This window comes from Colletotrichum navitas (assembly GCF_030913465.1).
Source record: "Colletotrichum navitas strain CBS 125086 chromosome Unknown LY79scaffold_5, whole genome shotgun sequence".
Classification (NCBI taxonomy): domain Eukaryota; kingdom Fungi; phylum Ascomycota; class Sordariomycetes; order Glomerellales; family Glomerellaceae; genus Colletotrichum; species Colletotrichum navitas.
This window is the reverse complement of record NW_026850551.1, coordinates 747,652-773,485: the sequence shown is the minus strand read 5'-3', so window position 1 is coordinate 773,485 and position 25,834 is coordinate 747,652. Positions and strand designations below refer to the sequence as shown.

The following is a 25,834-nucleotide window of genomic DNA, read 5'->3' as shown; positions in this document are numbered from 1 at the left end:
TTTACGCACTCTTCTCTAGTACTGTACACGCACTCACTTACCCTACCTATACCTGACGGGTACTGCTGGCGTACACTACGTTGCGTTGCCTCGCGTTGCGTTGCTTGCGTTGCATCTGCCTTTACTCTCTCTTCATTCACTTTCCTCTCCTCCATCCCCCCCCACCCCCTGGCACGGCCCACGCCCCAAATCCAAGTCGCACCCTCCTCTCCGCCCGCTACCATCACCTCTTTCAACACCCCCATCTCCCCATCCCTTCCCTCTCACCACCACCGTACCTCGCCCGTCTGCGATTTCGACTCTTGATTTCTACCGACCGATAGGCCGCCGGAAATCTTGCGAAGAAACACCATTCACGAGAGGCCGCGATCGCTTCGTCGAGCAACACCCGACTCCCCCACGACGACCCGAGTCTGGAAGACTCGACCGATCCGCAAGCCAAGACACTTTGGGCTAGGACCTCGATAACGCCACTTAGCAGGAGAGAAGGTCTAGCATCGCCTCGCCTCGCCTGGCCTAGACTTGATCGATGGAACATTGGGAAGCCAAATACTATCCACGCCAGTAATCCGTCTCGAGTGCCAATTGACATCTTCGACGACGTTACGAATCTTCCTGACGACCACTCACGCTGACGACGACGAACACGACCACGACGACACAAAACCAACTCGCACCGCCGTCTTGATACCATCACACAACTCTTAGACCACTTGCCCAAGTCGAGGGTTCCGTCCTAATACCTACCCACTCGCCACTCCTTGCGACATACCCGACTTTGTCATTCATCTCATCATCGACGACGACGACGACACTGACACAGACGCAATAAAATCCGTCAACGACAGTGAAATGGATGGTCACGGCTACCCGCCGGGCCAAGGCCCCCCTAACGGCGATGGAGAGTATGGCGAAGAATGGGCTCGCGACCTGAGAGTAAAATTCGAGTCGCTCCTCCGTGACAAGCGCATGAACGACCTCCGAGCATCCTCTCGCCAAAATAGCCCCCAGCCCAGGGAAAGTACAAGTAGTACCAACCTCCGTGGTCTCGCCTCACCCGGCCCCGGTCGCCCTTCGACATCACACGGCTCAACACCTGTACCGCCAACACCGCCCGCCTACTCCCGTCACCTACCCAAGATCCCTACCCCTCCCGCCGCCAACGACCGCGACTCACAAAAATTCCGCAACCTGTTGATCAGCCTCTCCCTGACCCCGACCAAGTACGAGAACCCCGGCTTGCTGGACGAGGCCCTGCAATGTATACCACTCGATCGGATATACGGCGAGGCCGAGGAGGAATGTCAAGTCATGCAGGCCGAGGCCGAAAGCATGGGAGATGGACGCAAGGCCACTTGGGGCTACCAAGACTGCGTCATCCGAGCGCTCTTGAGGTGAGTTTCGCTTTTCCACTGTCCCCTGCCTGCGACGTAAAAGAGTTCCGTCCTGACGACTACGTTCAGATGGTTCAAGCGATCCTTCTTCACCTGGATCAACAATCCACCGTGCCCTGTCTGCCTTTCGCCCACAATTGCCAAAGGCATGACGCCCCCGACGCCCGACGAGAGCGCTTGCGGCGCACTCAGAGTCGAGCTCTACCGCTGCTCGGCCGGTGACTGCGGCGCTTACGAACGATTCCCGCGGTACGGCGACGTGTGGCGACTCATCCACACCCGTCGAGGACGTGTTGGCGAATGGGCCAACTGCTTCAGCATGCTCTGCCGTGCCGTCGGAGGCAGGGTTCGCTGGGTGTGGAATGCCGAAGACCACGTCTGGACTGAGGTCTACTCGGAGCACCAGAAACGCTGGGTTCACGTCGACGCCTGCGAGGAGGCATGGGATAACCCCCGCCTCTACACCGAGGGTTGGGGCAAAAAGATGTCGTACTGCATCGCCTTTTCCATCGACGGCGCCACCGATGTCACCCGGCGATACGTCCGCAAGAGCGACTTCGCCGCCGAGCGCAACCGTTGCCCCGAGGAAGTCCTGCTCTACATCCTGAACGAGATCAGGGGCATCCGGCGCAGCAACATGAACAAGGACGAAAGGTTCCGACTCGAGAAGGAGGATAGCCGCGAAGACCGCGAGCTTCGTGGATACGTCATCAACTCGATTGCCCAGGCCGTCACCGATCTTGTTCCTGGCATGCCCAGCCCGTCCGGCAGCGCGCCGCCCGCCGCAGCCCCGCCCAGGAGACGCGAGGACACCAAGCTACCTGCCGAGCAACCTGGTCGCCAGACGGGATCCGCCGAGTACATGGCCGCGCAAGCCAACGCGAGGCACCACCAGTTTCCCCCACATGACCCGAACCACCGCCGTGACCTGCCTTGAAGCTTGGAGGCATGTGTTCGTCTTGACTTTCCCAACGAGTTCGGCGGCCGATTCGCCTTGGCCCCCCTCCCTCATCATCCCGCCGACCCGAGGCCATTTCTTCCGCGTCCTGGCAACATCTACTACTTTTTTCAAGATACCCAGTAGATGCCAGGGCCCCCCCCTCTTCTCGGCCTCGAGGTCGTGGCCAGTTCGCTTGCCACATATGGTGGCGCAACTGCTTTTTGTTTTGCGCACGACAAGTGCACCATCAATCAAGGCAATGATAATATTTTCCATGTCTAATTTACCTCGATCCGAAACATGGAGAGAGGGGAAAAACAACCAGCATCATAGATGGGCGCTTCCCGTCCCTACATATTCACCCAAACTAACTCTTCCGCCGAATCTATACTGTTATCTTCAGTCTCTTGATACCCCACGGGTCACTCAGGTTCGGAGTACGGACTGTAACTACCACCACCTCAATTCTTCTTTTCTTTTTCTTTCTCCATTTTCTTTGTTTTCAAAAATGCCGCGTTGGATATTCGCCGAAGACCGGCGGTACAAGGCGCAACTACGGGGAAGGCAGGGCTTGCCTGGTGACTTTCGTACACAACGCACCCCGTGGGATACACGGGGCCGCAAGGGAAGAGGAAAGCCGGCGAGCGGGGTTGGGGCCGAAGGACATTGGTGGCTCATCCACCCGCCGAGCTGTCGTCTCGGCGGGCGTGGGAGTAGGCGTTCCGTCAAGCTTCGCATGTATGCTGGAATGTGTTACATGTCGAAGTCTTTGGTTTTGCATGAGCGATGGAAGGCACCAGAGAGGGGCCTTTTTTTGTATCTGGTCGAGTGGAGTTGACGACTGTAAAAGTCTTGATTTGCACAGGATTCGTTCCCTCGTGCGTGCTTACGATAAGAGGACGGAGACGAGGGCCACGGACCGGCTAGCTTGAGGAAGCCAGTGTCGGCACAGGCAGGATTAGAAGCAATTCCAACCCAACCGTGTAAACTGTCACACTCGATGCTCGACTTTGCACATGCATCGTGATGTTCTCGTGACGATGGGCGAACTGCGGCGTGGTGCGGGTGCGAGTCCATCGATCGCCTCAATGTCGGTGAGTGAGCAACGATGACGACGAGGACACATCAAAGTGGGTTAAAACCCGGGCGGGGGGGGGGGGCGAGGGGGTTGCGACGGCGGCGGCGGCTGTCCAGCCAGCCTCGGCTCCGCGAGAAGTCAACGCCCGGGAAGCCGGCGGGGGTCGGAACGAGATTACCCACAGATGGGATTCTTTCACTCCGTACGTCTAACTGCGTTTCTCCCAAGAGTCCTTTTGGCTCTGTGGAGGGGGCCTTTCTCGGTAAACTGGGTTAGCAGGGCAAGGGTTCAGAGCACTGCCGGAAGGCTAGGCTAGGCAAGGCTGGCCTACCTGGTCAGACCAACCCTTTTTACCTACGAGGAGAACGGGGGGGGGGGGGGGGGGGGGGGTTAAGTATGATCATTGGAGGTGGGGCGGTTAGGTCAGGTAGCACAGGAGAGGTTCGGCGCATCATCGGACAGGACTACGAAAACCGGACTGCGAAGAGTGAGAAGGGTGAGGAGAGAGAGGTGAAGTCGACAAAGAATGATGGGTGTTCGGCGCCGGGTTGGCGCCTTGGCATTCCGGCGGTGCAACTGCACGGGGGTGGGGGGGAGAGGGGAGAGATGCCCTCTGCTGGAACACATGGTGAACTATGTATCTGTAGAGTAGGTAACATATGGGTGTGTCACTACAAGTCTGTGGTTTGCGGCTTTTCAACGTCGTGCACGTTTGTCTACGCAAGCCAACCCCCATCGGGAGTAGGAAGGGGGTTGGTTGGGTTGGGTTCGGTTGGTCCATTTATCACACTACAGCCCTACTCAAAGAGGAACTGGAACGGGACAATCCAAGAAACGCACACGGTTTCGATCTTGGTGGGGGTGGGGGACGAATAATCATCATGCCTGCATGTCTCTCAAATAATTCCACGGGCATTGTCCGAAAGCAGCCAGGCTGGACAGACAAGTGGAAGAAGAAAAGGGAGGGGGAAATAAAAGGGGGGGGGGGGGGAGTGGACGTGGATCGCTGCGTGTGTAGTGGGTTGGCTAGCAATGCTTTGGGCGGTGATCCTGAGAGGGTGGAATGAATGCGCCAAGTGCCAAGCCTGGCCGGATTGCCGATGAAATGCAACCGCAGAACAGCACAGGAGAGAGAGTGATAAAGATGTTAGCCTTAGGGGAGGGAGTTCCTGTCCAGGGGCGGCTGCTCAGAAATAAAAATAAAAAATAAAACAAAACAAAAATGAGCCCCAGTCGGTATATCCTCGACTTCTAACCCAGCGCTAGGGTTTTTCGCCGCCCCTCTCTCGATCGCTAGAGAAGCGCCGACCAGGCCAGATGTGAGGTCCAAAATGGCGGGAGACGCTCGTGGGAGGACGTGTGATCGGCCTGCGGGGTTGGGCGGCGGCGGCGGCGGGGTGGGTAACGGCGGACAGGCCGGGGCGGGGGCCGGAGTCCGATTAGTCCGATTACGGGAGGTGAAAGGGGGGCGGACCGGGATGGCCGATCATGCCGGTCTATACGGGCTCTTATCGTTAGGCGAGTGCGGATGAGCTGTTCATGTATTCTCTCTCTCTCTCTCTCCCTGTCTCCCTCTCTCTCTCCCTCTCTGGTTTTTTTTTTTCCCTTTCTTTTCCCTTTCTCTTTGTTGAGCAATGGTCTACTATATTACGTTCGCTAGTACTTTAGGAGTCTCTCCCCCAGACGTTCATGGAGCGTAGGGCTGACAAGACTTTTCCAACCGTGCGGAAGACGCCCCTGCGAGCTGTATTGTGTCCTAAAAGAGGGTATGCTTTGGATTTCGACAACGGTTATCAAATGTTGCTTCAAAGTCAGAATACGAGTGGGTATGTTAAAAGGAAAACTTCTCCCACAGTAAATCGACTACAGCCACCATAAGTTATTGGTGGTTTTGTTGTTAGATGCGTGTCTCCGGCTAATTTATATATCATTTCGATAGACTTATTATGTGGATTTCCATGTTCGTAAAAGGAGACTAGCCCAACATAATTGTCAAGCCTGGACATGCCATATAATATCCCAAACCTGTATATCATAAGATCGCGTTACCAATGCGCGACGAAAGAGCTCGTCAACGGTAAGACGTACGTATGGAAGCATTTATACTTGACGCAAACAGCTTCGAATTCAAATTATGACTACAATCCTTTAATCCTGGCTTTTTGGATCTCAACACCCGTTGGGCAGACGTTCCCAAGATAAGCTATTGTGGATTACTTTCATCCGCGTGTTTTCCTAACCAACTGGCATTATCAACTTCAGGCGGTTCCGCATGAGGTGACCGGATGAAACGAGGGCCGGAGGACCTCTATGTGACGCACGCCACGCATCAGCCGGGCGTCCGCCAACGCCAGAAACGACGACGATTAGGAAGATCTGGAGATGATGATGCCACCGCCGACTGACCGCAGACTTATGCACATACCACCTCCGGCGTTCGGTGTCCCCCAACATGCCGCTTTCGCTGACAAACATGTCGACGCGGGGTACTTGGCGGAGCTGTCCCGGGGAGATGAGCCCAGCGCAGCCAATCGAGGCTACCCGGAGCTCTCCGGACGCGGGAGAGGTGGGCGTCTCTGTCTAGGGTACGTTGTATTATGGTGCCAGGTTCTTTGGACATCTCGCCTTCACTGGCCGACCATGAGGAGTCGGAGGCCAAGGATATTTATCCATTCTCCTCCGCATCGTCTCTAGACAAGAAAACAATATTTGTCTTGTCCCTATCGCACATCCCCGTCTGCACGAGCCAATGCCATCAACACACACATATATACTAACCCTCTGCGTAGCTCGGAACCGTCCACAAATGGCCGGCCACTTCCGCGACCTGCTGTCCGACCCACCCCGCAAGCCTTTCCCGGACCGGCCCCAGTTCTCAGGCTTCATGAAGCCATGCCGCTTCGAGGGCGAGGTCAGGAATCTAGAGATCGTCGGCTCCATCCCCGCCGAGCTGGACGGCACGTTCTACCGGGTCATGCCCGACTCCCAGTTTCCGCCTTTCATCGAGGACGACCCCGTACGTCTGCCCCGTCTGCCCGACCCCTGTTTGTCTCCCGACTGCATCGAGAGAAATCCGATCGAATCGCCGGTCGATCTACACTGTTAGAGGCGCGCCGCGACTCAGATGACGTTTGGTGCCTAGTGGTTCAACGGCGACGGGAACGTGTCGGCCTTCCGCTTAGGGTTAAAGGCAACGTCGACTTTCAGCAAAAGTCTGCGCGGACAGAAAACTTTGTCAGAGAACGAGAGGCAAACCGGGCTCTTGGAGGTCGGCGCCCCCCCTTTTCGGCCCCTCGCACATCTCCCTGTAAGGCTCTCCCCCACGACTGACATGGACCCTCAGGCGCCTACTGCAGCAGATACACCGACGCGGTCGAGTTCAAGGTCCGCACCACGGCCAACACCAACGTTTTGTACTTCAACGGCTCCCTGCTCGCCATGAAGGAGGACGCGCCGCCGTACCGCTTGGACCCGGACACCCTCGAGACCCTCGGTCTCTGCGATTTTGACGGCCAGCTGCCGAGCTGCACCTTCACCGCGCACCCCAAGCTGGATCCCGTCTTGGGCGAGCTCGTGTGCTTCGGCTACGAGGCCACGGGCGATGGTCCGCCCGACGTGTGCTACTTCACCATCGGCCCCGACGGCGCGTTCCTTGAGACGGTGTGGCTCGTGGCCCCCGTCTGTGGGATGATTCATGATTTCGCCGTGACCGAGAACTGGGTAAGAGTGTCGCACCACAGAACCTCTTGTGGTTCTGCGTCTTCTTTTTTTCCCCCCTCCTTTTCTCCTTCTTCTCCCCCCCCCCCCCCCTTTTCTCTCATCCTCGCTAAAAGCTGTGTCAGGTCTTGTTCCCCATCATCCCTCAGATCTGCGACATTCAGAGGCTGAAGGCCGGCGGTGAGCACTGGCAATGGGACCCTAACGTGCCCTTCTACCTCGGTGTCCTCCCCCGCCGCGGAGCCAAAGGGAGAGATGTCAAAGTATCATGGCGGACGTCCCCATCTTCATATAAAGACAAGCCCAGTCAAACTGGTATTCCTCCCTCCCTTCTCTCCAGTGGTTCCGCGCGCCAAACGCCTTCCCCGGCCACACCACCAACGCCTACGAGACCCCGGAGGGCCGCGGCGCGCGGACACCGCCGAGGGAGCTGCACGTCGTCGACACGAGAAGCTTTGCGGAGCCCGTCGCCGTGGTCAAGGTTCCGATGAGGTTGAGGGCCGGGCTGCACGGGAACTGGGTCGACGGGAAGGAACTTCGATCTTGAAGTCTGTCTTGCTCAACTGGCACATATGTAGTCATTCCAAGTTGCATGACTGCCTCAGCATGCGGAGCCGCCAGGACGCGACGGATCGTATGAGGCCCTTCCCAAGTATTTGGAAACCAAGCGGTCATATTGGTTCAGCGAGAAAAGAAAAGATATGCAGCCACCGTAATGCCAAATATCATTCTCATTCATCATACCAGTCCTTTGTTTTTAGGCCCCTTGCCCTAGATTGTAGCCCCAGTGGGCCCGAAGTGAAATCTGGACCACGCAACCTTCCTATACAGCTATCTGCATGTCATTGTAATACGACGAAGTTGTGACTTCACCAATGAGCTGTTGTTACTTGCATTCGACCGACGACCTTGCTGTTGACCGTTTAGCAGGTAACGGGTGGTTGGCTGTGCGCATTTTCTCGTCAAAGACCGCGGCGGGAGGATGCACTCAGATATCAGGATACTCGAGAATTACAACTTGATGTAAAACCCGCAACTAGGAAAATGAGATTGAAAGGACGACGGCGGATTGAAATGGCATGGTGAATTGCACACATGGTGAGCACCAAGCAGCTTACGATATTGATCATGCGACGGGGCAGCGAGGGTCGGATATCTGAGGTCGGAGCGCGTAACTGTGTCCGGACAGGATCATGGAAACCTTGCTTCTGGCAGCTGTCTATGGCTGGCTTAACTGACGACGTAGGATTTGGTTGAGACCGAACGAGGATTGTACCTTGCAAGTAAGTCCTGTCATCGCAATGATCAACATCCATAGGAGGCCCAGTGAAGTGTGAAGATATTCGGTAGCTCGCCCGACTTATAAAAATATTCCCATGGCTGCTTGGAAAGGTGGGTGGGATTCGATCTTCCCTAGCACTGGCTCGGTATGTTGTAACCAATCCAAGGCATCGGAAAGGGTAATGGATACTATAGAGCATATCTAGAGAGCCAAAAAGTTAAAGAAAGATCGGGTTTTCCCATCAGCCTTAGTATTAGTCCCACAAACTGCATGAGTAACCTGTAACTCACAGCCATCCGGGCCACATGGTATCTACTTTCAAGGAACGGGCCGTTACAGGCGTGGTTATCCTTCTATCTCTCAAGTATTTGACACAAGAGATGAAGCATTTGATTAGTCGAAATATGTAGCATCAGCCAACATCTCCGATGCAGGAGAGCTGAGATATCAACCCTCGATAAGTGCCAGTGTACCTTGTTCAAAACAGTAGCTTACCGGATTAGATATCTTGTAAAGCGATTGGGTGTAACAGTCATTGTCATGGATGAGGGTATCATAAACAGGTCTCATGTTGATAAAGATGTCCATTTTTAATAGCTATGTAGCCCAAGGGTATTCCTGATAGAGTTAAAAAGAGCTCGCTCCTGCTAAAATCATTAAAGGAGACCAACCAAAGTTGGTCACATAATAGTTTATAGGCTATCCCGCCATTAAAATGCCACGCTCTCATGAAGTATCCAAAAATCCGTAGTTTGTATCGCAATTGGGGGTGCAACTTGACATTTGAATGTCTTTCTCGGCCCTTCGCCTCTAATATGTCCTCTTCGTATTTTCTTTCGGGAGTTATCCAGATCTCGAACGCGTCTGAAAAACAACTTTTCCTCTGATATAAGCGTGGTCCGGAACCTTGCGGTCGAAATGCTCGCCTCCGGCACAGCTAGAAAGTGTGGCGCGTGCCATGTTACAATCGATCCTGTTGATGTGTGTAATCCGGCGGAAAATATCTGCCCTCAATCAACTTGGAGAACACGGGAGAGATATATCCGAGACCTATATGAAGAGGGGGGAGCGGCGAATCTATGGGTGGTTCCAGAGAGCACGGCATAAGCCCGGCTATTAGTCCTAAGATGTCGAGTTAGGCAACCGTAAGCAGAACGGGGTTGGAATTGTTGAGCGATTCCGCCACGGCCTGACGCGTGGCGTGTCTTCATCGCCTCGTCCGAGCCTTGCCCCGTCACACCCGCTCGTCCCCGTCTAGCTATATTGTAGGTCTCGGCCCGAGCACTCCCATTGCTGAGACGAGACCTCATCGGATCCCGCCCGCTCGTTCTCTTGTCATCCTTAATCTTGCCAGCCCCTTCGTATGAACAGGGGCACTGTTCACGACCTGGTTTACCGTTGCGCACCAACCTTCGCAGCCGACGTCGGCAGGTTGAGGTCTTCGTCATAATTCGTTCCGTCCCAGATCTTTGGACAGAATTCTTGTGCAGCCCATGGAGCATGGTATTCTGGCAGCGCCAACGACTTTTGGACGGCACCGAGGTTCTTGACGTAAGAGTCGTCTTCGTGCTTTTTCGTCTCGTGTGGATCGTTCAAGCCGGCCTGGCTCGTCTGGCTTGTCGTCGCTTGGTGCCCCTCATCGCGTACGGTCTCTACTTCAACAACCACCTCTCTCGTCCGGTATATCGCCATCTTGGGCTGCCCGTCCTCGGTCATGGTGGCCGTAGTGACAGAAGCCCTTCGGTCGCTGGGGCCTGAGCTGACGGCCGCCCCGTTCGCACCTCGAAGCTTTGGTGCTCTTGTACACGGCATGGTGAGTTCGATCGGGTTCCTGTAAATGCTGTTGAGTACAACATCGATGCTGCATAAGTGCCGCCCTCTCGAAAAGCTGGGTGATGGCAAGCTGGATTCCGAAGGCTGATAGGAACCCTGGCTAGTATCAAAGTTCTGCGCGGATAATACGCTAAGGTCGCGTTTACGGGCGACTTTCCCAATTAGCTCGGCCATAGACATCTCAATCTTGAGCTTGACCATATAGGCTAGGGGATGGAACTGCATGTATCTGTGTTCAATGTGTTAGCTAGTTGTGTGATGGGATCTTGATGCCACAGAAGAGATGACGTCGAATTTAAAAAGAAATTCCGTAGAGGAACCACTTACACAAATGTGTTTTTGAGGCTCATCATGGCAATGATGAGCACGTCCATGCTCAGCGAGAAGCCGATGATGAACATGTTAAATCGCGTGAGTCGCTTGTACTTGGTGAGACCATGAGTAACCAAGTTCTTCTGGACGATGCGGACGAAATAAATGTTAAGCGCCCCGTCAACAATGAGATAGATGATCTTTTCGCAGCGGTCCCACCAGTCGTTGATCTCGACGTATCGGTCGGATATTTGCAGCCGAGCCGGGATCCATATGTTGTAGACTGAGATATTGACGGCAGTGATGAGCACGGCGACGCCGACCTTGAGCCTCAAGGAGTGCTTTGGATTGTTAAGTAAGATGGCACAGCGGTTGATGATGATTTGCAGCAAAAATTGGACCTGCTTCAGTCAGAAAATTGATTACCAACAGAAACATGCGGGGTGTCCGAACCTGGAGAGCCCATGTCGTCACTTTAGATGTTAGCGCAAAATGTGACGATAACAGGAGAACTTAGGATTGGACATACATATGCTAAAATAGAATTGAAAGCTGTAATTTTGCTTGATTAGCGTAAAATCTTGGTGTCGTTCAGACCCGAGATGCGCAGTGGGCCTTACCTTGGTGGTATAACGCCTCTTAGATACAGCCAGCATATAACGCTAAAAATGGTACACACGATAATCTCTAACCAGATCATCCAGATATAGGCATTCCGGTATATGCGGCTGCCTTGGCGTTTATACATCGCGGTCGTCTGCTTGATGGCAGTCCAGACTGTGAGCCAGCCGAACCCGAGGGTGAAGCCCCAGGCCAGCGATGCAATGACCATATCATTTTCAGAGACCTCTTCGAGCTTGAAGTGCGGGGAAAGAAGGTTGCTCATGGTGAACCAGCCAGAACCTCATAGCAGGTAAGAGGCTGGAGCGTTCTACAGGTTATTCTGTAAAGTTCTTCATCGCACAAAGAAAGGACTGAAGTCAGCATTATTTGAACCAATACGGGGCAGAGCTGGAACGAGGAGGGGGAAGCGGACGAAATACAATACGTACGAAAAGAGAAGCATGGTTGATGGAGAGCAAACACAAAAACGCATGCACGTCCGCAAGAGGAAATCGAGGGATTAATGGGGAAACAGGCAGTCGAGCTGTTTACTATGTATCAGTGCCTCGATCTGTTTTCAGGCCGCGTCCCCCCCCCCAAGGACGTTGTGTTTCACGAGCGAGTCAGGGAAGCGGTGCGCGCAGAGTCCGCATCCCACCGGTGTGGGCGTTGCGTTCGGAAGCCCACCCTAGAACACTTGGGAAAAGAAAAACGGCCTTCTGCCGCAGCGGCTTCGTCGTCCCTGCAGCGCCGCTCACTTGGGTTAAACGGAGGCACGCTGGAAGTTACTCAGCGGCGCAGGCTGTCCGGCTGAGAGACAAGAACCATAAGCTTCTGGGTATCTGCCTGTCGGCTTATTGTCACTTTAACCGTTTAGCATTCGCAGCAGCAGGTGACGGTTTTCACAGCGGGAAACGCTGCTGATAACATAGGCCGTAGAGAATGGTCCATAGCTAACTGCAGCGCGGGGTAGTCAACAGCTTAGCAGATGGAAAAGTTCGATACTGAAACTAAAGAGTGTTATAGCGTGCTATAGAATGTAGATTACTATCACTGAACCACATGGGAAAGATGATAGTGGAGGTGAGGTCGGCTATCTTAGCATCTCAACGTCAAGAAAGTGGGCAATATTGCGCCGCTCGAAGTTTTCCTTTACCCGAGGCAGGAAACAACAGCCGAGAGGGCGAGAGATTGAGTTTACGTATGCGGCACGTGCAATTCAAGGTTGGATATGCCTGTCTCCCGGCAATAGTCCTGACCAATGGAACAACTAAACCGGATGACCACTTTGCTCTCGGGGACAATAATGAGTTTTTTGAAGCTTCGGTCGAAACCTTTATTCGATGCTGGAGCTTCCCTTCGTATAAACCCCTCTCGAGCCCGTTCTATTCCCGATGGCTGGAGGGGGTGTCTCGACCAGGGCTGGGTAAGGGCATCGAGAAGCTGTTGAATATGCTGAGTCGGTTGACTTTACCAGACTCGCCCCATAAGAAAACGATTTGTTTCCCCTTAGCCCGTCGCTAATGGATTGCAATGTTTCCGTACCTCGCCTCGCAGGGATATGCGTAGGTTTAATATGTAACTTGCCGTGCCACTTTCTTCGGCGAGATCGAGATTGAAACTCTTTGCACCAGGTTTAGGCCCGGTGCCAGTACAGTTCGCGAAGGGTCACGGGAAGCCAGGTTGGTATTTGTCGTAGTGTGACCCAAGGGCTTGATCTAGGTTAGACGATAAGCCAAAATTTCAATTCTTGGGCACTTTGTTGAACCAGAATCAACGGAAGTAGCCCAACAACTACGGCGCAATGATCATGCGAGATGCCAGTTGTCCGGGCATATGGCTCTACGACGTGCGTTCCTATCCGTTCACAGTTCTAGAAAGCATGTCTGTGCAAGCCCAATTGCCGGGCGTCGGCGCATTGCCGGGATCAGAATCAGAAACGGTGGTGTTTTATGAGTCATCTTCCCATGTCAGGGATCATCCTCAAAGACTACCAAAGGCCGTATTGTTGATCTCCGCGGGCTTGGCACGACGCCGGAATCCCGTAGAGGGGTGGTGGGCGGCCGGCGCTGCGGGGGGATGTCCGCGCGGAGTGTCCGGAAAGCAGGCCGATAGACAACCCTTTCTGGAGGACTTGTAGTCTGGCATGCTGGCTTTTAACCATTCCGAAGCTCGAGTTTCAGGATGCAGCGAGAACTCACCATTTTCCATCTGCTCGCTAGGCTCGGCCCGTGATCCAAACCTCGAATTGAGGGTGCGGGGTTGCACCATGCCGGAGACACCGATCGGACCTGCAGGCTGCGGGCCGTGGATGATTCAAGGGACTCGAGGACTTCAATGAAAGTACAGGACATGAGCCTCGGGTAAAGCCTTTTCAGAAGGTCGTGAATCCCATGAAAGTGCTTCTCGATCACACCATCTTGCGGGAATGGCCAGGTATCGGATAAGGTAGGTAGCGCACAAAAGCCTGCTTTTCCACAAAGTAGATTTGGGACTGAGGCTTTGGATGCAACCTTACAAGACATTTGCCCAAGGTCAAGCCAGTAAAGGAACCGAAAGAGAGTTTCTTCTGGCATGCTTGTGGCGTAAACTCAGACTAGAAGGTATCGGATCAAGCTTGTTTAACCCCCGCAGGTGTCGTGCGTTGTTTGATCTGATGGACGGCAAGCACAACGGGATTTGGCCGAGTCGCCTAAGCCGTGTAGGCAGGGCCAATCAAACCCTTAACAGCTACCGGCGTCCGCTCCGGTGTGCCCGTGCAAAGGTGCGCCCGTGTCGTTGAGCGATACCTGTGCTAAGCTTCACTGGTTGAGGAATGAATTTCAGCTATGTTTCCACAGAGTTTGAGTGATTTACAAACAATGATGTAAGATACCAGATAGAGGTCCGTATAAGTTGTTAGGAAAGTTGTACAGGGGGAAAGTTTATCCCTTTAGTTGCGAAATGACCTCATTATCCTCCGTGAGGGGTAGGAGCAAATCAGGTCACAGTAATTAACGCCGAAAGCTAATAGTTTCAAGGTACTTATATTTATAGCGTTTTACCTATTCCAAAGGTACCAGCAATCTCTACCTTTACATAACAGTACATTATAGTCTAAGTAGCCCTATTAGGTCCTTTACTAAGCTAAACTATTACATTATTATACTACTCTAGGATATAGTCATCTAGACAGGTAATAGTTAGGTCCTCCTACTAGAACTCTATATAAATATTACTATAAATTTTAATAATGATGTTAGTAATAATATTAAAATTAGTAGTGGTTGCTAACAAAATAACATTCTAGAACGATGTATTGTCATGTATCTCCGAAATATTGGGGTAAAAGTGGAGGGGGATCCACCCAGAGGATAATGAGGTCATTTCGCAACTAAAGGGATAGCCCTAGTGATGTACAGGGTGGTAGGGGCAAGTAAAAGCTCCCCGTGACGTTACTCCCCATAGCTGACATCGTTATAGAGGGGGAATATTCACCAACAGAGTATGGGGATGAACATTAGATGCCTAACAGGGAGCTTTTACTTCGGCCTCATACCATAGTAAATCGCCACACAGTATCTAAGCACCCTACCTATCTCTTATAGAATTCTATAGTGGTGGTGATAGGTGATGCGTAATAGCTAAATAGCGTCGACAGCTTACGGACTAGAGGGGGGTACCTGACAGGGGCGATAAAACTTCGGCCTGGTACCATAGTATGTATGAACGAGGGAACTGAGGGTACCTGCTTAAATAAAAAGAGTTAGAACATTGAGGGACAAATCAGACGAGTCGGAGGGATGGCGATGTCGAGGTTTCCAAAAAACAAAAAAAAGAAAACAAAAAGAAAGAAGAAAGGAAAAACACGAACCAGGCCCAGGCGTGTCTCTTGGTGGCTACCCATGAGCTTCATCAAACTGCCGGGATACCGTGACCGACTTTAGGAGATACAATGTTTCTTTCGTTGCCATTCATCACTGTCGTCTTCTCGTAATACCTACACTAATCCTCCCTATGCGTTCATGTACAAACACCGACATCACATATTATGTACTCTGCTGCATCAACTGTCCCCGTCGTCCATCAACTACAAATACCATATCCGGACTGGCAACCGGCACCACAATGCCCGTTAGAGTTTCCACAGAAACCCCACTGGCTACAGCATTGATAGATGCCGTTACCCTTGCACGTCGCCTTTCCGGCGCCGCACGATCCATCGGTTGAGGTCGGTAGTCCCGAGCCTCCGTTTCCGCCTCCTGTCGCGCATGTGCCGAAGGCTGGTTGGCACCCTTTCCCGCAGTACTCACTTGTCGTTCCGCAATAGCCGTGTGCACTGCAGCAATATCCACTGCCACACGACTGCACGCCGGCCCCGCAAAGGCCGGGCTGGCCGGGATTAGGAGGGTTGGGGCTCGGACTGGGCCGGGCCGAACTGGTCGGCTGGGTCGGCTGCACAGATGATGGCAACGACGATGTTACCGGGGCCTCCTTAAATGTCAGCTGGCGACCACTACACTTTTCCACTCACAAACTCACTTGACAGCTTGCTAGCCGCGTGTCTTCTGCAGCTCCCTGAAGCCACAACTTCATTGTGGCCTGGAAAGATTTGCCGTTGTATAGATTACTGGCTCCTCGTGTCGCTTCCCATACAGCAACACCTCCGAAGGACGGCCGACAATAATATGCGCTGATGAGGTTCTTGGCTTGGCTCTGGGTTATATAGTTTCCTGGGTTGGCAGCGTCTGGCGAGCCAGGCAATGTGATAAACACCTTTGCATCTCGACTCGGCGTGTTTGATAGCCATTGAACCCATGAGTCAAAAGTAAACCCACCCCCCTGAAAGGATTGGCCAGGGACATAGGACGGGTTGCTCGAGACCCAGGTGGCGGCTGAACAGCTGGGAGTATTGTAAAACTGGACGAAGAGCATGTCGAACTTGACGTTAGATATCATGGCCGCCATACTGGCGTCCGGCACAATACACTGGGGAGCGCCGGTCAAGTAATATCGCTTCGACGCTGATGCGTAAAATGCTCGCAAGAGACTGACGAGGGCAATGTAGCCAGCGGAGTTGTCTATTGGCCGTGGCATCAGCTCGCGGTCGTCACAATGGAAATGAGCATGCAGAGACTTACCTGTTGATGGATGTTCAATGTCCATGTCAAAACCGTCAACTTCAACAGTCTGTCCGTTGTTGTCGAAGGGGCGGGGCCCGGTCCAACTAGGGTCTTTGGGACCGAACATCTTCCACAGATATGTCGCCAGGAGCTCGCCTTCGGCTTTTCCTGTGAGCTGGTAGGCTGTGACCCCGCCTCCAAGAGACAACAAGATCTTCTTGCCGTACTGTTGCTGGCACTGAGGAATTTGATCATTGAGAGTTGGGCAATTCGATTTCAGCTGGTTTTTTGACGGATCGTTGCCAGGGCCCGGGTAGACTTGATTACCACATCGGTTTCCAAAGTTCGTTCCTGGGTAGCCATTCGCTTGCGCTGGAAAAAGATAAACAAACGAAAGTACGATCACATCAATTTCGGGTTGCTGGCAGTGGTAAAGTAGGTCGGCCTGATTCGGACCTTGTCCCTATGACACAGTCAGCTCTGGTTTCGGTTCGTATTAGACAATTCAACGCCGTGGCCTTACATAGTAGACAACCACATTATTCTTTGATGTTGGGCTGAAGGCTCCGAAAACCAAGACCACAATGCCTAGGATGGCTAGTGGAAAGTAAAGCCTCATTGCGGTAGCAAGTATCTGAGCACAGGAAAACTTGGCAAAGGTAAGACAGAAAGAAGATAAAAACTAAAAGACGGCCTTTTCGAACAGTATATGCTACAACAGACTAGAAATCCCGGGATCGGATAAAATTGTGATAACTTTCTGAAAGCGAGAAAATCCGCGAAGGTGCCCAGGAGACCTGGAGACGCGGGTATGAGGTCCAACGACGATGGTGTAGGCAAGGAAGTAGAACGATTGAAGAGGCAAAGAGGGTCTGGTTTATCCTCCCAGTCTCGAAACCTCTTGGGAAATTGCTTCTCTAAATAGCCGCTGAATGATACAGTTCTGCCGTGCCATTCAAGATGCGATCGCAACCCCTCCATCGTGATTGAGCCGCTTCTTGCGGCCCTGCCACCAGTGCAAGTGCTAGAAAAGAAATTCTGAAGACATAGTCGGGGGTTCTGAATCAATATTATTGCCGTTAAAGAATCCGCTCCCAATACGAATGGAGCCGCCAGTGCCGACTATTTCGGTCACGTTCCCCAGTTTCTGCAGGGCGGCCAATGCCCCCCTTGACTCACCCTGCCACCAAAGTCGATAAAGGGCAGAGGGAGTAAAGAGGCTGGGGGTTTTCTTTACCGCGATACACGTTGGGAATTTATCGACGAAAATCGGTACTGAATCTGATTTAAGATGGAAATTCCGAAAGGGCGCCTACTTGCATCGTCTCGTTCTACCTACTTCAAGACACGCCAAAGGGCCATAGTGTTGGGCCGTAGTGTTGGGCCGTGCCGTTCGGCAGTTTCGGTGGGTCCCGGTCGCCGAAGCCGCCAAAGCCCCACAGAAACCGCCGATCGATGCTGCCATCCGCCCGGCCGCGTGTTCGTCCATGCTTGTCCAAGCTCGAAGGCATAAAAAGCCCTCGACTTCCCAGCTGAGTTTCAACCTGTAACATCTGCTATTGTTTCTGGAGGAGAAGTGAGAACTGGATTGATTACATAAACCATACAGTCATATGCGTTCTAATCCTCATTGCCAGGACTATTGCCAAGTTCGTAGGTTTAAGTAGAGATCAGCGGGTTGACCCCTCAATGCACAACACCGTTGTCTCTTTGCAAACATGCCAAGGTATGAGGAAGCAAACAATGCATGGCCGAGTTATCTTTTACCCTGGCTTGCATGACGCTTTGTCGAATACGAAAGTGCTTTTGGTGCTAAGTGGATTGTCAAATGCACCACTGTACATATTAGGAAGCTGCTCCGCCAATAACCCGCTGAGAAGTCATTGATAAGTTCCAGACTCTTGTCAAATGCAAATCAGCGGAACCTTAAAAATCATGTGACAGTACACTCGTCGGTCACTGCACCAACAACGGGCTCTTCTCCGGCCGAAAATGCTCTTCTTATCAGCCCCCAAATGACCAGAAGAGACCATGTTAAGCCGTACTTCGGCAATAAATACCATAGTTCCCATATACTCTTTTGGGCGACGTGATTCACAAAGTTTCAACGGCAGAACTCGCAAATGGCATATTCATCGACCAGTTCGCAGGCCCAGGCCTCGGCACCAACATCCAACTCGGAAACCACACCACCGGTATTAGAAATCTTGAATACATCAGTGAATGTTTCTGCCAACGTTGAAGTCTACGATTTAGCTAGTGTATGTATGATCCTTGCAGCTTTCAGCCAGCGGTATACTAACCTGAACACCAGCTTGACGAGACTACCTCTAACATTGACGATCGAATGTGAGGATGTTTATTGGTTTCGGCTGTTTTCCTTCTGCTATTATGGGAATATGTGTCGATTTTCATTCTCTCTTAATTCTACTCGCCATTTCTTTACTGTTGTTTCATGTATTTGGATGGGGAGAAGCTGATAACCCAGTTCCACGTATACTGCTTCTCTGACTTCGAGTGCGGTTGAATATCCCACCGAGTACGGCCGCCGTTACCATGCTTTTCGCGCAGGATGTGAGTGTTCAACTTATACGCCCCCAGATCAGCAATGCTTCTTTTGTATATGGCATGCCGCAGGCTCTGATTCGCAACTAACGACTAAACAGCGTACTTGGCACCCAATGATGAGGTAAAGTCAATCGCGATCATTTCCGGGCATTCAAAGTAGTCGACTAAGCATGAAAAAGAGCGAAATGGATCGACTTGATCTGAACCACCTGTTACTTATGAAGGCAATTGGCAGAAAGCTCTTTCTAGCCCCAGTCCCGCAGGCAAGCACACATCGAATCCTTGATATCGGTACTGGTACTGGCATATGTAAGTAATGGGTTTTTTCTTCTTCTTCAATTTGGGACTTATTCTTGAGCATATTTGACATAGAAATGCTACAGGGGCAATGGAAGCAGCAGAAATCTTTCCAAATGCTGAGGTATTGAAAGATCAACTTTCCCGATGTAGTATGCATCATGAAACGCTAATGTTGGTTAAGATTGTTGGAAATGATCTGAGTGCCATCCAGCCATCTTGGTAACAAACTATGCGTCCGCATATAACTCTCATTTAATGAGAGTAAGTTCAAGACTAACAAAGAAACCACAGTGTTCCCCCAAATGTCAAGTTTGAGATCGACGATATTGAGAGCCCCTGGGTAAATCAAAAGAAGTACGATTTTATCTTCTGCCGTTACATGGCCGGGTCAGTTGTAGACTGGCCAAAGCTGATGAGAAATATATACAAGTACACCCCCCAAAAACGCTTTTGCCCATATGTACAACACTAATCCCCATTTCAGAAACCTCAACCCTGGTGGTTGGGTAGAATTTCAAGACTATGACATAACTCCTGCCTCGGATGACGATACCCTAACTGAGAAACACGAGACAAGAAAATGGGGCGAGAAGTTGATTGAGGCTTGCAGGACGGTAGGCCGAGACCCGTGTCCCGGACCGAAGCTTGAAGGATGGACTAGGGACGCCGGGTTCGTCGACGTCTTCCATCAGAAATTCAAGTTACCGATCAGACCCTGGCCCAAAGATCCACATTACAAAGATATCGGTATGATCAATCTTGTTCAGCTTCTAGATGGCCTGGATGCTTTCAGCCTGAGAACTTTCTGCGGAATCCTTGGGTGGGATAGAGAAGAGGTCATAGTGATGCTCGCTCAAGTACGCAAGGAGCTGAAGTCGGGGGTTTTTCATGCGCACACCGCAATGTAAGCTTGCTGTTTGCTGGATGTTTCCAGTTATGTCAGCTAACGATACTAAACACAGCCATGTGGTCTATGCTCAGAAACCGCAGGACGATGAAGCAGAGGAGGGCGAGGCGGAGGAATGATGTTCACAATCAACTCTCTCCTCAAATTGTACCAAACTTTTCTGGATTGATTTGTTTTACGTTACTTTCTCTGTCTTCTCAAAACGTAGCAGTAATGAAGTGTTGAGAGGTTCAAACAATCAAACCACGATATTACTGGTAGTCTTTTGATTTCAATTTCAGATTCTTCAAGTTGAACCCCTAATTTTCTTTCACCTCGAGAACACCTAGGACTTCACTTGATGAATAACTCTAGAAAAGGGGAATGGTTGCCAGAAGCCTTCCAAACAAGCCAGTCATGACTAGTAATCCGCACTCAATAAGTATGTCACTTTACTATTATCAACGCAGCTTTTCTTCTCTACATCATTACCTGTATCGTAACCCAAACTTTGGCAATTTTATAGTTCCTGCTGCGGCTGTCGTCATGGCACATTTACCCACGCCGCCCTTCATCTCCACAACGCCCCACTGGATAGGAAGCATATATCCATATTTGCGGTCTTCTGGCAACACGTGGCATGCGGCACTGATAGCTAAGCTGTTCGTCGACACCATTCTCATTGTGCCATCATAACGACGAAGTCCAAGACCAACTATGACGAGGGCAAGGACAATTCCAGCAATCATCGCTTTTGGCCAGAGTTAGAAAACGTCAACAGCTGCCACAATGGAAGGTCTCAAACTCACTGAAGAAGAGCGCAATTGGACTATAGCCGCAGGTGGAGAATGAGTTGATTTCATCATCACGCCCGTCCGGTAGGACCGCTCGTATTCGTGCCAGGAAGATACTCTGCGAGACCAACCAGTGCAGCAAGGCCGAGCTGGCGGACAAGGGAATTCCATATCTCAGAGGGAGCGAGATGGAATAACTCGATCGCTGAATGCCTACGGGCTCTGAAACCCGCAGGGGCTTTCGGTATCTGTATTCACACAGTCGGCTGAATTCTCTTTGTACCAGAAAGGTACTCAGCATAGTGTTGTAGAGAACATATAGTACCGAGAGAACCAGTTGAGGCATATTAACCAGGATAACGTTGGCGATAAGGCCTACCGGATCCGTGCGCGGCATGTTGATGTTTATATAGGTAACAGGCGTCAACTCTCCAAAGCCGAGCTTCCACAGCTCTGGGATGCTGAATTTCATTTCTCGAAGCCGTAAACTGGCAAATGACCGGAAAAGGAGGGCGGCTGGAACAATGACCATAATCAAACACCTATAGCGAGATCAGCTGAGTGTTGGATGGAATAGACAACTGGGTCGTAGTACATCAAAAGTAGTAGTGCCCATTGTAGGAGACCCGCCGCCGATCTCCACTGCTTAGGCTCGGTCTTGAAGGTACGAGGCGCCGGTGGAACTCGGGCACCGTGTGGAGGGCGCCTCCTGAACAAGCTACTTGTAGCCAGAAAGTCGTACTTTGTCGCGAGGCCCATGTCAATGGTCTGCTTGCAGGGTTCCCTCATGAAGGAAGCAATTGAATCACCTAGAGTATATAACACTTCCTGAGCCTTATCCTGCTGTTTTTGCACTTGGCTTCTCCTAGCTATCCATATTGATAGTATGGTGATGACTTTGATCAAATTCATGAGGATAATCGTGAACATGATCGGTGGCGAATATTCGAACCGGCACTTTGTGCTAAGACTGGCCGGTGGTTGGACAAGACACCGAGAAACCTCGTATAGTTTGGGCCCAAGGAGCCATTTCGTCACAGGTTTCGGCGGCGACTTGGCCAGAAAAACACCGCTGCCATTTCCGAGCGCCCACATGTTCTTCGCCCAGTCGTCCAAACGTGGGACGATGGAGACATACATCAGCAGGCTGTCATCCGGCGTGATCTGAACCGACTCGTTCCTAACCAGTATTATTGCATTTCCTTGAGGCTTCCAATAATCGTCGTAGAGGTCGAAGCAAGCAGAAATATTCAGTTTTTCGTACGTTGACGCAGCGTGCTGCATGTCTTGGATGACCTTTTCGTAATCCAGGTTCAGTGGGTTAACGCGAGTATCGTTCCACCCCCAGTCTCCAGCACGATTGCGTTCAGCTGTTTCAAGGTTCCAAGAGCTACCGTTCAGAAAAGAGTCTTTGACGACTGCCACTGTGTAGTTGTGCGACGATAGCGACTGGAAAACTGCCGAGTTATAACTAACGGCTCATCAGCCTAGTCCCTTCTTTGTAGAAAGATGAAGTTGAGTGCCTCACATTAGATGTATTGGTATAGAGGTGAGGGCTAGCAATGCCCAAGAAGCTCGCTGCCAGTTATCGAGGTACCTCAGATTGCGAAGACTGGGTACGCCAATATCTAGCCATTTGCCCTTTTCGTGCGCAGCATCGACTTTTTCGCGAGTAGGAGCGGCTTGCAGCTGCATGCAGAAGTTGGAAGCAGACAGCATCCCCGTGCCCAGAAGGTTGATGAGCAGATGTATCCATTGATCAAGTTGTTTTACCGTCGAGCAGTCGCCATGGTAGATAAGTCCCACTCCTTTCTTGCTGCCGTAACTCGAGTAGGCGAATATTGTCACAACGAGGTTCGTGATGAAGATGGTACTGATGATGCCAATCTTGATCATGAGCGCACGGCTTCTCTTCGACAACCACATGCTCCAACTGCTGTTCTCGTCGCGTTCGATTTGGGGAAACCATCCTGATAAGAGGTCTCCGTCGGCGAAACGTGCTGCCCTGAAACTGGACACACTCCTTGTGTCGTCTATGGCGTCTACCAGGGGTGTGTTATCTTCGATCGAGGGATTGGGCGAGGGTGGTGTCGTTGTTTGGTTTGCGGTAACTGCCAGCAGTTCAACCCCGGACCCGCTGCTACAACTCGTTAGTTGGTGTTGTTCGACTTTCTTTACATGGAGATACAAACCCACCGGTCTTCCACGGAATTCCTTGAGATCATGGCTACCATCAAGATGCGCTACTGAGCGGGTGTCGCTATGCTTGTTTCGACATCGTCGGGCCGCCTCTCAAAGCCTCCATTAACTAAGAGAAACCAAGGCTAGGGCAAATACTAAGAGTCGAGACAGCGGTGTTTATATCAGTTCGGTCGCCGTTCTAGACACCCCCGGCGTTTAATCTGTTTTTGGGTCATAACTCCACTTGCTTGCAGGTCAGTGATACCCTGAGCTGACTTCTCCAGGATACACATACTCGTAACCCATCCAACCAAGTAAGAACAATTTTAGTCCGTAATATTAAAGAAGACAAGCCCATATTCAAACTATCTATGGTGGACATTATGGCAAAGATACATATTTGCATCTTTCGATACAGTTATCGGTAACACGACAATTGTAGCGGCTTGCAATAGTTATTTAGTATGCTACGTTCGCTGCATATATCCAGGTAATTTCACGTCTGGCCTGGTATCTCGGCTACCATATTAGACTGCTATTATATTACCTGCCCAAAAGCGCTATACACCAAACCCGTTCGGTCTGCGACTTATCACTCGGCAGGCATGCTGCCAATCTTACGCTATTAGGCAGCTGGTTGAATGATGTGTGTCACGATAAGGTGAAGTGATACAAGGTGTTAGTTGCTGCCTGCAATTAACGCGCGTCGTTTTTAGAGCGGCAATGTGCATACGCTTATCTGAAGCAATGCTACCGCTGTAAACTACCGTTGTATACGACCCTTGACTTGATAACAAATAATCACAGAATACAAGAATCAGGCTGGATGCATGATTCCGAGTTCGCTCCAAGCGCTTGCAATTCCACCCAGCCAACTTTAAGTGGAGGGAACGTGTTAAGATGATACGTTCAGACGAGCTGGCAGAGCCTCACAGGACCAGTTGACTAACCAAGACGGTAATGCCACCGTCAATTGTGACGGACCCTGGATAAACGCGTACGGCCCTGACGTAAGCCGTGTTCGAGCCATCCCCGTCGTTTCAAAGGCTTCGCAGCCTGGTAAGGGTAATGTCGCCGTAAACGTCGCAGACAGAGCCACGTCGCAAAAAAAAAAAAAAAAAAAAAAAAAAAAAAAAAAAAAAAACCCTAACTAAAAGAAAAACTACTGAAGAAAAAAAACTTTCCATGTGCTGTGTGTTCTTGGCTGATATAAGTATTGTTGCGTTGACGTATTATTACCGACGATGGTCAATCAAAATGATTACAGTAGTGGAGCAGAAGGGTGGTTTATACCCGGCCAACAGATGCATGGTAATGTGTGATGAGAAATGAGACGTTCAAATACGCTTCGAGGGATTTATACTCATGAAACTACGTTAACTAGTGCCGGTATTGATAATTTGTACGGAAGAAGCGCATCATTGGAAGAAATAAGGTTTGCATCTCATCTTGCTTTGGCACTAGTGTGCAATAAGCGTAAAGATTTTGTGAACAGGTGACTGACCTCTGTTTACATCATTAGTTTTGCTGGGGTCCCAGGGCCCCTTTACTGTTGTTAACTATTGCCCGAATCCTTGGTCACGAACACAATACACTCTCGGGATTCTCGACGAGTCAATAGCGAGGGGCCCCCTGCTACATACGTAGCATTCTGCTCTCATTCGTGGATTTTACCAAGCTTACCGACTAAGCAACAGCATCTCCGTCTTTTTCTAGGATGGGGTAAATGCTCATGAAGCGATGCTACGCTACAACGGATAAGTAAAGCCGGCTGCGGATATGTCGTCACGAACCCGGCAGCTTCGGGTCTTATAACTAGCCCAGACAGCACCGAAATTGTGGGAGTTACCAACCTCAACGTTTGTTGCCCCCAATACGATCTGAACCGGGTCCCAAGAGACATGATGAGGTCTATACTAGCACTAGCCGCAGGCTTCCTCTTTCAAGGCGTGTCTGCAGTCTCATATGAGGCCAACAAAATGGTTCCTAACGGATCCCCTCATCAAATTGTGAAGAGGTGAGAAGTCCCAAGCGCCCAGGCCCGACGACGCTTCGTGGCGAGCTGGTAGGAGAGTCATGGAACCCTGACTGTTATCGTAGGCTCGATACGGCTCAAATCACATATTTTCCGGCGGCGAACTCGACGGGCACCGGTGTTCTCGTGTGCCCTGGAGGCGGGTACGCTATGGTATCCATTGATAATGAGGGGTATATCCCAGCGAAGTTCCTGAACAGCTTGGGCATCGATGCCTGGGTTCTCGACTACACCACGGCCTCGAACGCGACCCCGCCCATCTACCCGAAGCCCCAGAACGAGGCGCTCGACGCCCTGAGCTACATCCGCGGGCAGAACCGCACCACCAAGCTCGGCATCTGGGGCTTCTCGGCAGGCGGTCACCTCGCCGCGGTGACCCTGACCAACCCGGACGCCCGCCTAGACTTTGGCATCCTCGCCTACCCGGTCATCACCCTCGAAGGGAACTACACCCATATAGGCTCGCGCGACAACCTCATCGGCGCCAACGCGAGCCCCGAGCTGGAACACGAGCTGTCGGCGCAGAACCGCGTCTCGGCGACGACGCCTCCCACGTTCCTGTTCCACACGGCCGACGACGACGTGGTTCCTGTGCAGAACACTCTCCTCTTCGCTGAGGCCATGGCCGCCCACAGTCGGTCAGCTCAGGTGCTGGTACTTCCAGATGGGCCGCATGGGCTTAGCATAGCTCTTTGGGATCCTCAGCGCAACTGGACGCCCGAGCTTGAGCGTTTCCTCAAGTATTCTATTTAGACCGACCTCAAAAGCTGTCTGGTATCAGTTTGTTAGCTGTTCAAGGCTATTGTGCC

The 25,834-nt window shown here is 51.6% G+C and overlaps 11 protein-coding genes across 11 annotated transcripts; 6 read left to right on the top strand and 5 right to left on the bottom strand.

Moving 5' to 3' along the window:
• Positions 1-863, bottom strand: LY79DRAFT_288139 (uncharacterized protein). The gene has a single exon (XM_060552185.1). The coding sequence runs from the start codon at positions 692-694 to the stop codon at positions 233-235; it is 462 nt and encodes a 153-aa protein (XP_060419126.1). The 5' UTR covers positions 695-863; the 3' UTR covers positions 1-232.
• Positions 853-2,331, top strand: LY79DRAFT_506599 (transglutaminase-like superfamily protein; the record flags this gene model as incomplete). Its single annotated transcript, XM_060553739.1, has 2 exons — positions 853-1,394; positions 1,464-2,331. The coding sequence occupies 2 exons, from the start codon at positions 853-855 to the stop codon at positions 2,329-2,331; spliced, it is 1,410 nt and encodes a 469-aa protein (XP_060419125.1).
• On the top strand, positions 1,958-3,307 carry LY79DRAFT_288135 (uncharacterized protein). The gene has a single exon (XM_060552184.1). The coding sequence runs from the start codon at positions 2,300-2,302 to the stop codon at positions 3,170-3,172; it is 873 nt and encodes a 290-aa protein (XP_060419124.1). The 5' UTR covers positions 1,958-2,299; the 3' UTR covers positions 3,173-3,307.
• A 2,911-nt stretch (positions 3,308-6,218) lies between these two features.
• Positions 6,219-7,676, top strand: LY79DRAFT_666148 (retinal pigment epithelial membrane protein-domain-containing protein; the record flags this gene model as incomplete). The annotated part of the gene is made up of 4 exons (XM_060563175.1): positions 6,219-6,456; positions 6,756-7,132; positions 7,255-7,392; positions 7,470-7,676. The coding sequence occupies 4 exons, from the start codon at positions 6,219-6,221 to the stop codon at positions 7,674-7,676; spliced, it is 960 nt and encodes a 319-aa protein (XP_060419123.1).
• A 1,984-nt stretch (positions 7,677-9,660) lies between these two features.
• Positions 9,661-11,600, bottom strand: LY79DRAFT_288068 (uncharacterized protein). Its single transcript, XM_060552183.1, has 5 exons — positions 11,177-11,600; positions 11,086-11,108; positions 11,010-11,029; positions 10,572-10,957; positions 9,661-10,473 (listed from the first exon to the last, which is right to left on the bottom strand). The coding sequence occupies exons 1-5, from the start codon at positions 11,440-11,442 to the stop codon at positions 9,804-9,806; spliced, it is 1,365 nt and encodes a 454-aa protein (XP_060419122.1). The 5' UTR covers positions 11,443-11,600; the 3' UTR covers positions 9,661-9,803.
• Positions 11,601-12,174: 574 nt separating this feature from the next.
• On the top strand, positions 12,175-12,916 carry LY79DRAFT_288056 (uncharacterized protein). The gene has a single exon (XM_060552182.1). The coding sequence runs from the start codon at positions 12,222-12,224 to the stop codon at positions 12,681-12,683; it is 462 nt and encodes a 153-aa protein (XP_060419121.1). The 5' UTR covers positions 12,175-12,221; the 3' UTR covers positions 12,684-12,916.
• LY79DRAFT_288053 (uncharacterized protein) lies at positions 12,907-13,844 on the bottom strand. Its single transcript, XM_060552181.1, has 2 exons — positions 13,361-13,844; positions 12,907-13,300 (listed from the first exon to the last, which is right to left on the bottom strand). Exons 1-2 carry the CDS (start codon positions 13,733-13,735, stop codon positions 13,130-13,132), a joined length of 546 nt encoding a protein of 181 aa, XP_060419120.1. The 5' UTR covers positions 13,736-13,844; the 3' UTR covers positions 12,907-13,129.
• A 1,380-nt stretch (positions 13,845-15,224) lies between these two features.
• LY79DRAFT_506126 (chitin recognition protein) lies at positions 15,225-16,880 on the bottom strand (the record flags this gene model as incomplete). Its single annotated transcript, XM_060553690.1, has 4 exons — positions 15,225-15,629; positions 15,681-16,219; positions 16,280-16,724; positions 16,785-16,880. 4 exons carry the CDS (start codon positions 16,878-16,880, stop codon positions 15,225-15,227), a joined length of 1,485 nt encoding a protein of 494 aa, XP_060419119.1.
• Positions 16,881-18,575: 1,695 nt separating this feature from the next.
• LY79DRAFT_691406 (methyltransferase domain-containing protein) lies at positions 18,576-20,192 on the top strand (the record flags this gene model as incomplete). Its single annotated transcript, XM_060564747.1, has 9 exons — positions 18,576-18,610; positions 18,750-18,835; positions 18,928-18,950; positions 19,009-19,138; positions 19,213-19,250; positions 19,311-19,348; positions 19,421-19,558; positions 19,614-20,033; positions 20,092-20,192. Coding segments are annotated over 9 exons (972 nt in total), but the record flags the coding sequence as incomplete, so codon positions are not given.
• Positions 20,193-20,493: 301 nt separating this feature from the next.
• Positions 20,494-23,096, bottom strand: LY79DRAFT_700275 (uncharacterized protein). The gene is made up of 5 exons (XM_060564906.1): positions 23,006-23,096; positions 22,338-22,949; positions 21,405-22,280; positions 20,825-21,351; positions 20,494-20,766 (listed from the first exon to the last, which is right to left on the bottom strand). Exons 1-5 carry the CDS (start codon positions 23,041-23,043, stop codon positions 20,504-20,506), a joined length of 2,316 nt encoding a protein of 771 aa, XP_060419117.1. The 5' UTR covers positions 23,044-23,096; the 3' UTR covers positions 20,494-20,503.
• A 1,798-nt stretch (positions 23,097-24,894) lies between these two features.
• Positions 24,895-25,778, top strand: LY79DRAFT_506358 (endo-1,4-beta-xylanase B; the record flags this gene model as incomplete). Its single annotated transcript, XM_060553713.1, has 2 exons — positions 24,895-25,007; positions 25,091-25,778. The coding sequence occupies 2 exons, from the start codon at positions 24,895-24,897 to the stop codon at positions 25,776-25,778; spliced, it is 801 nt and encodes a 266-aa protein (XP_060419116.1).
• Positions 25,779-25,834: the final 56 nt, after the last annotated feature.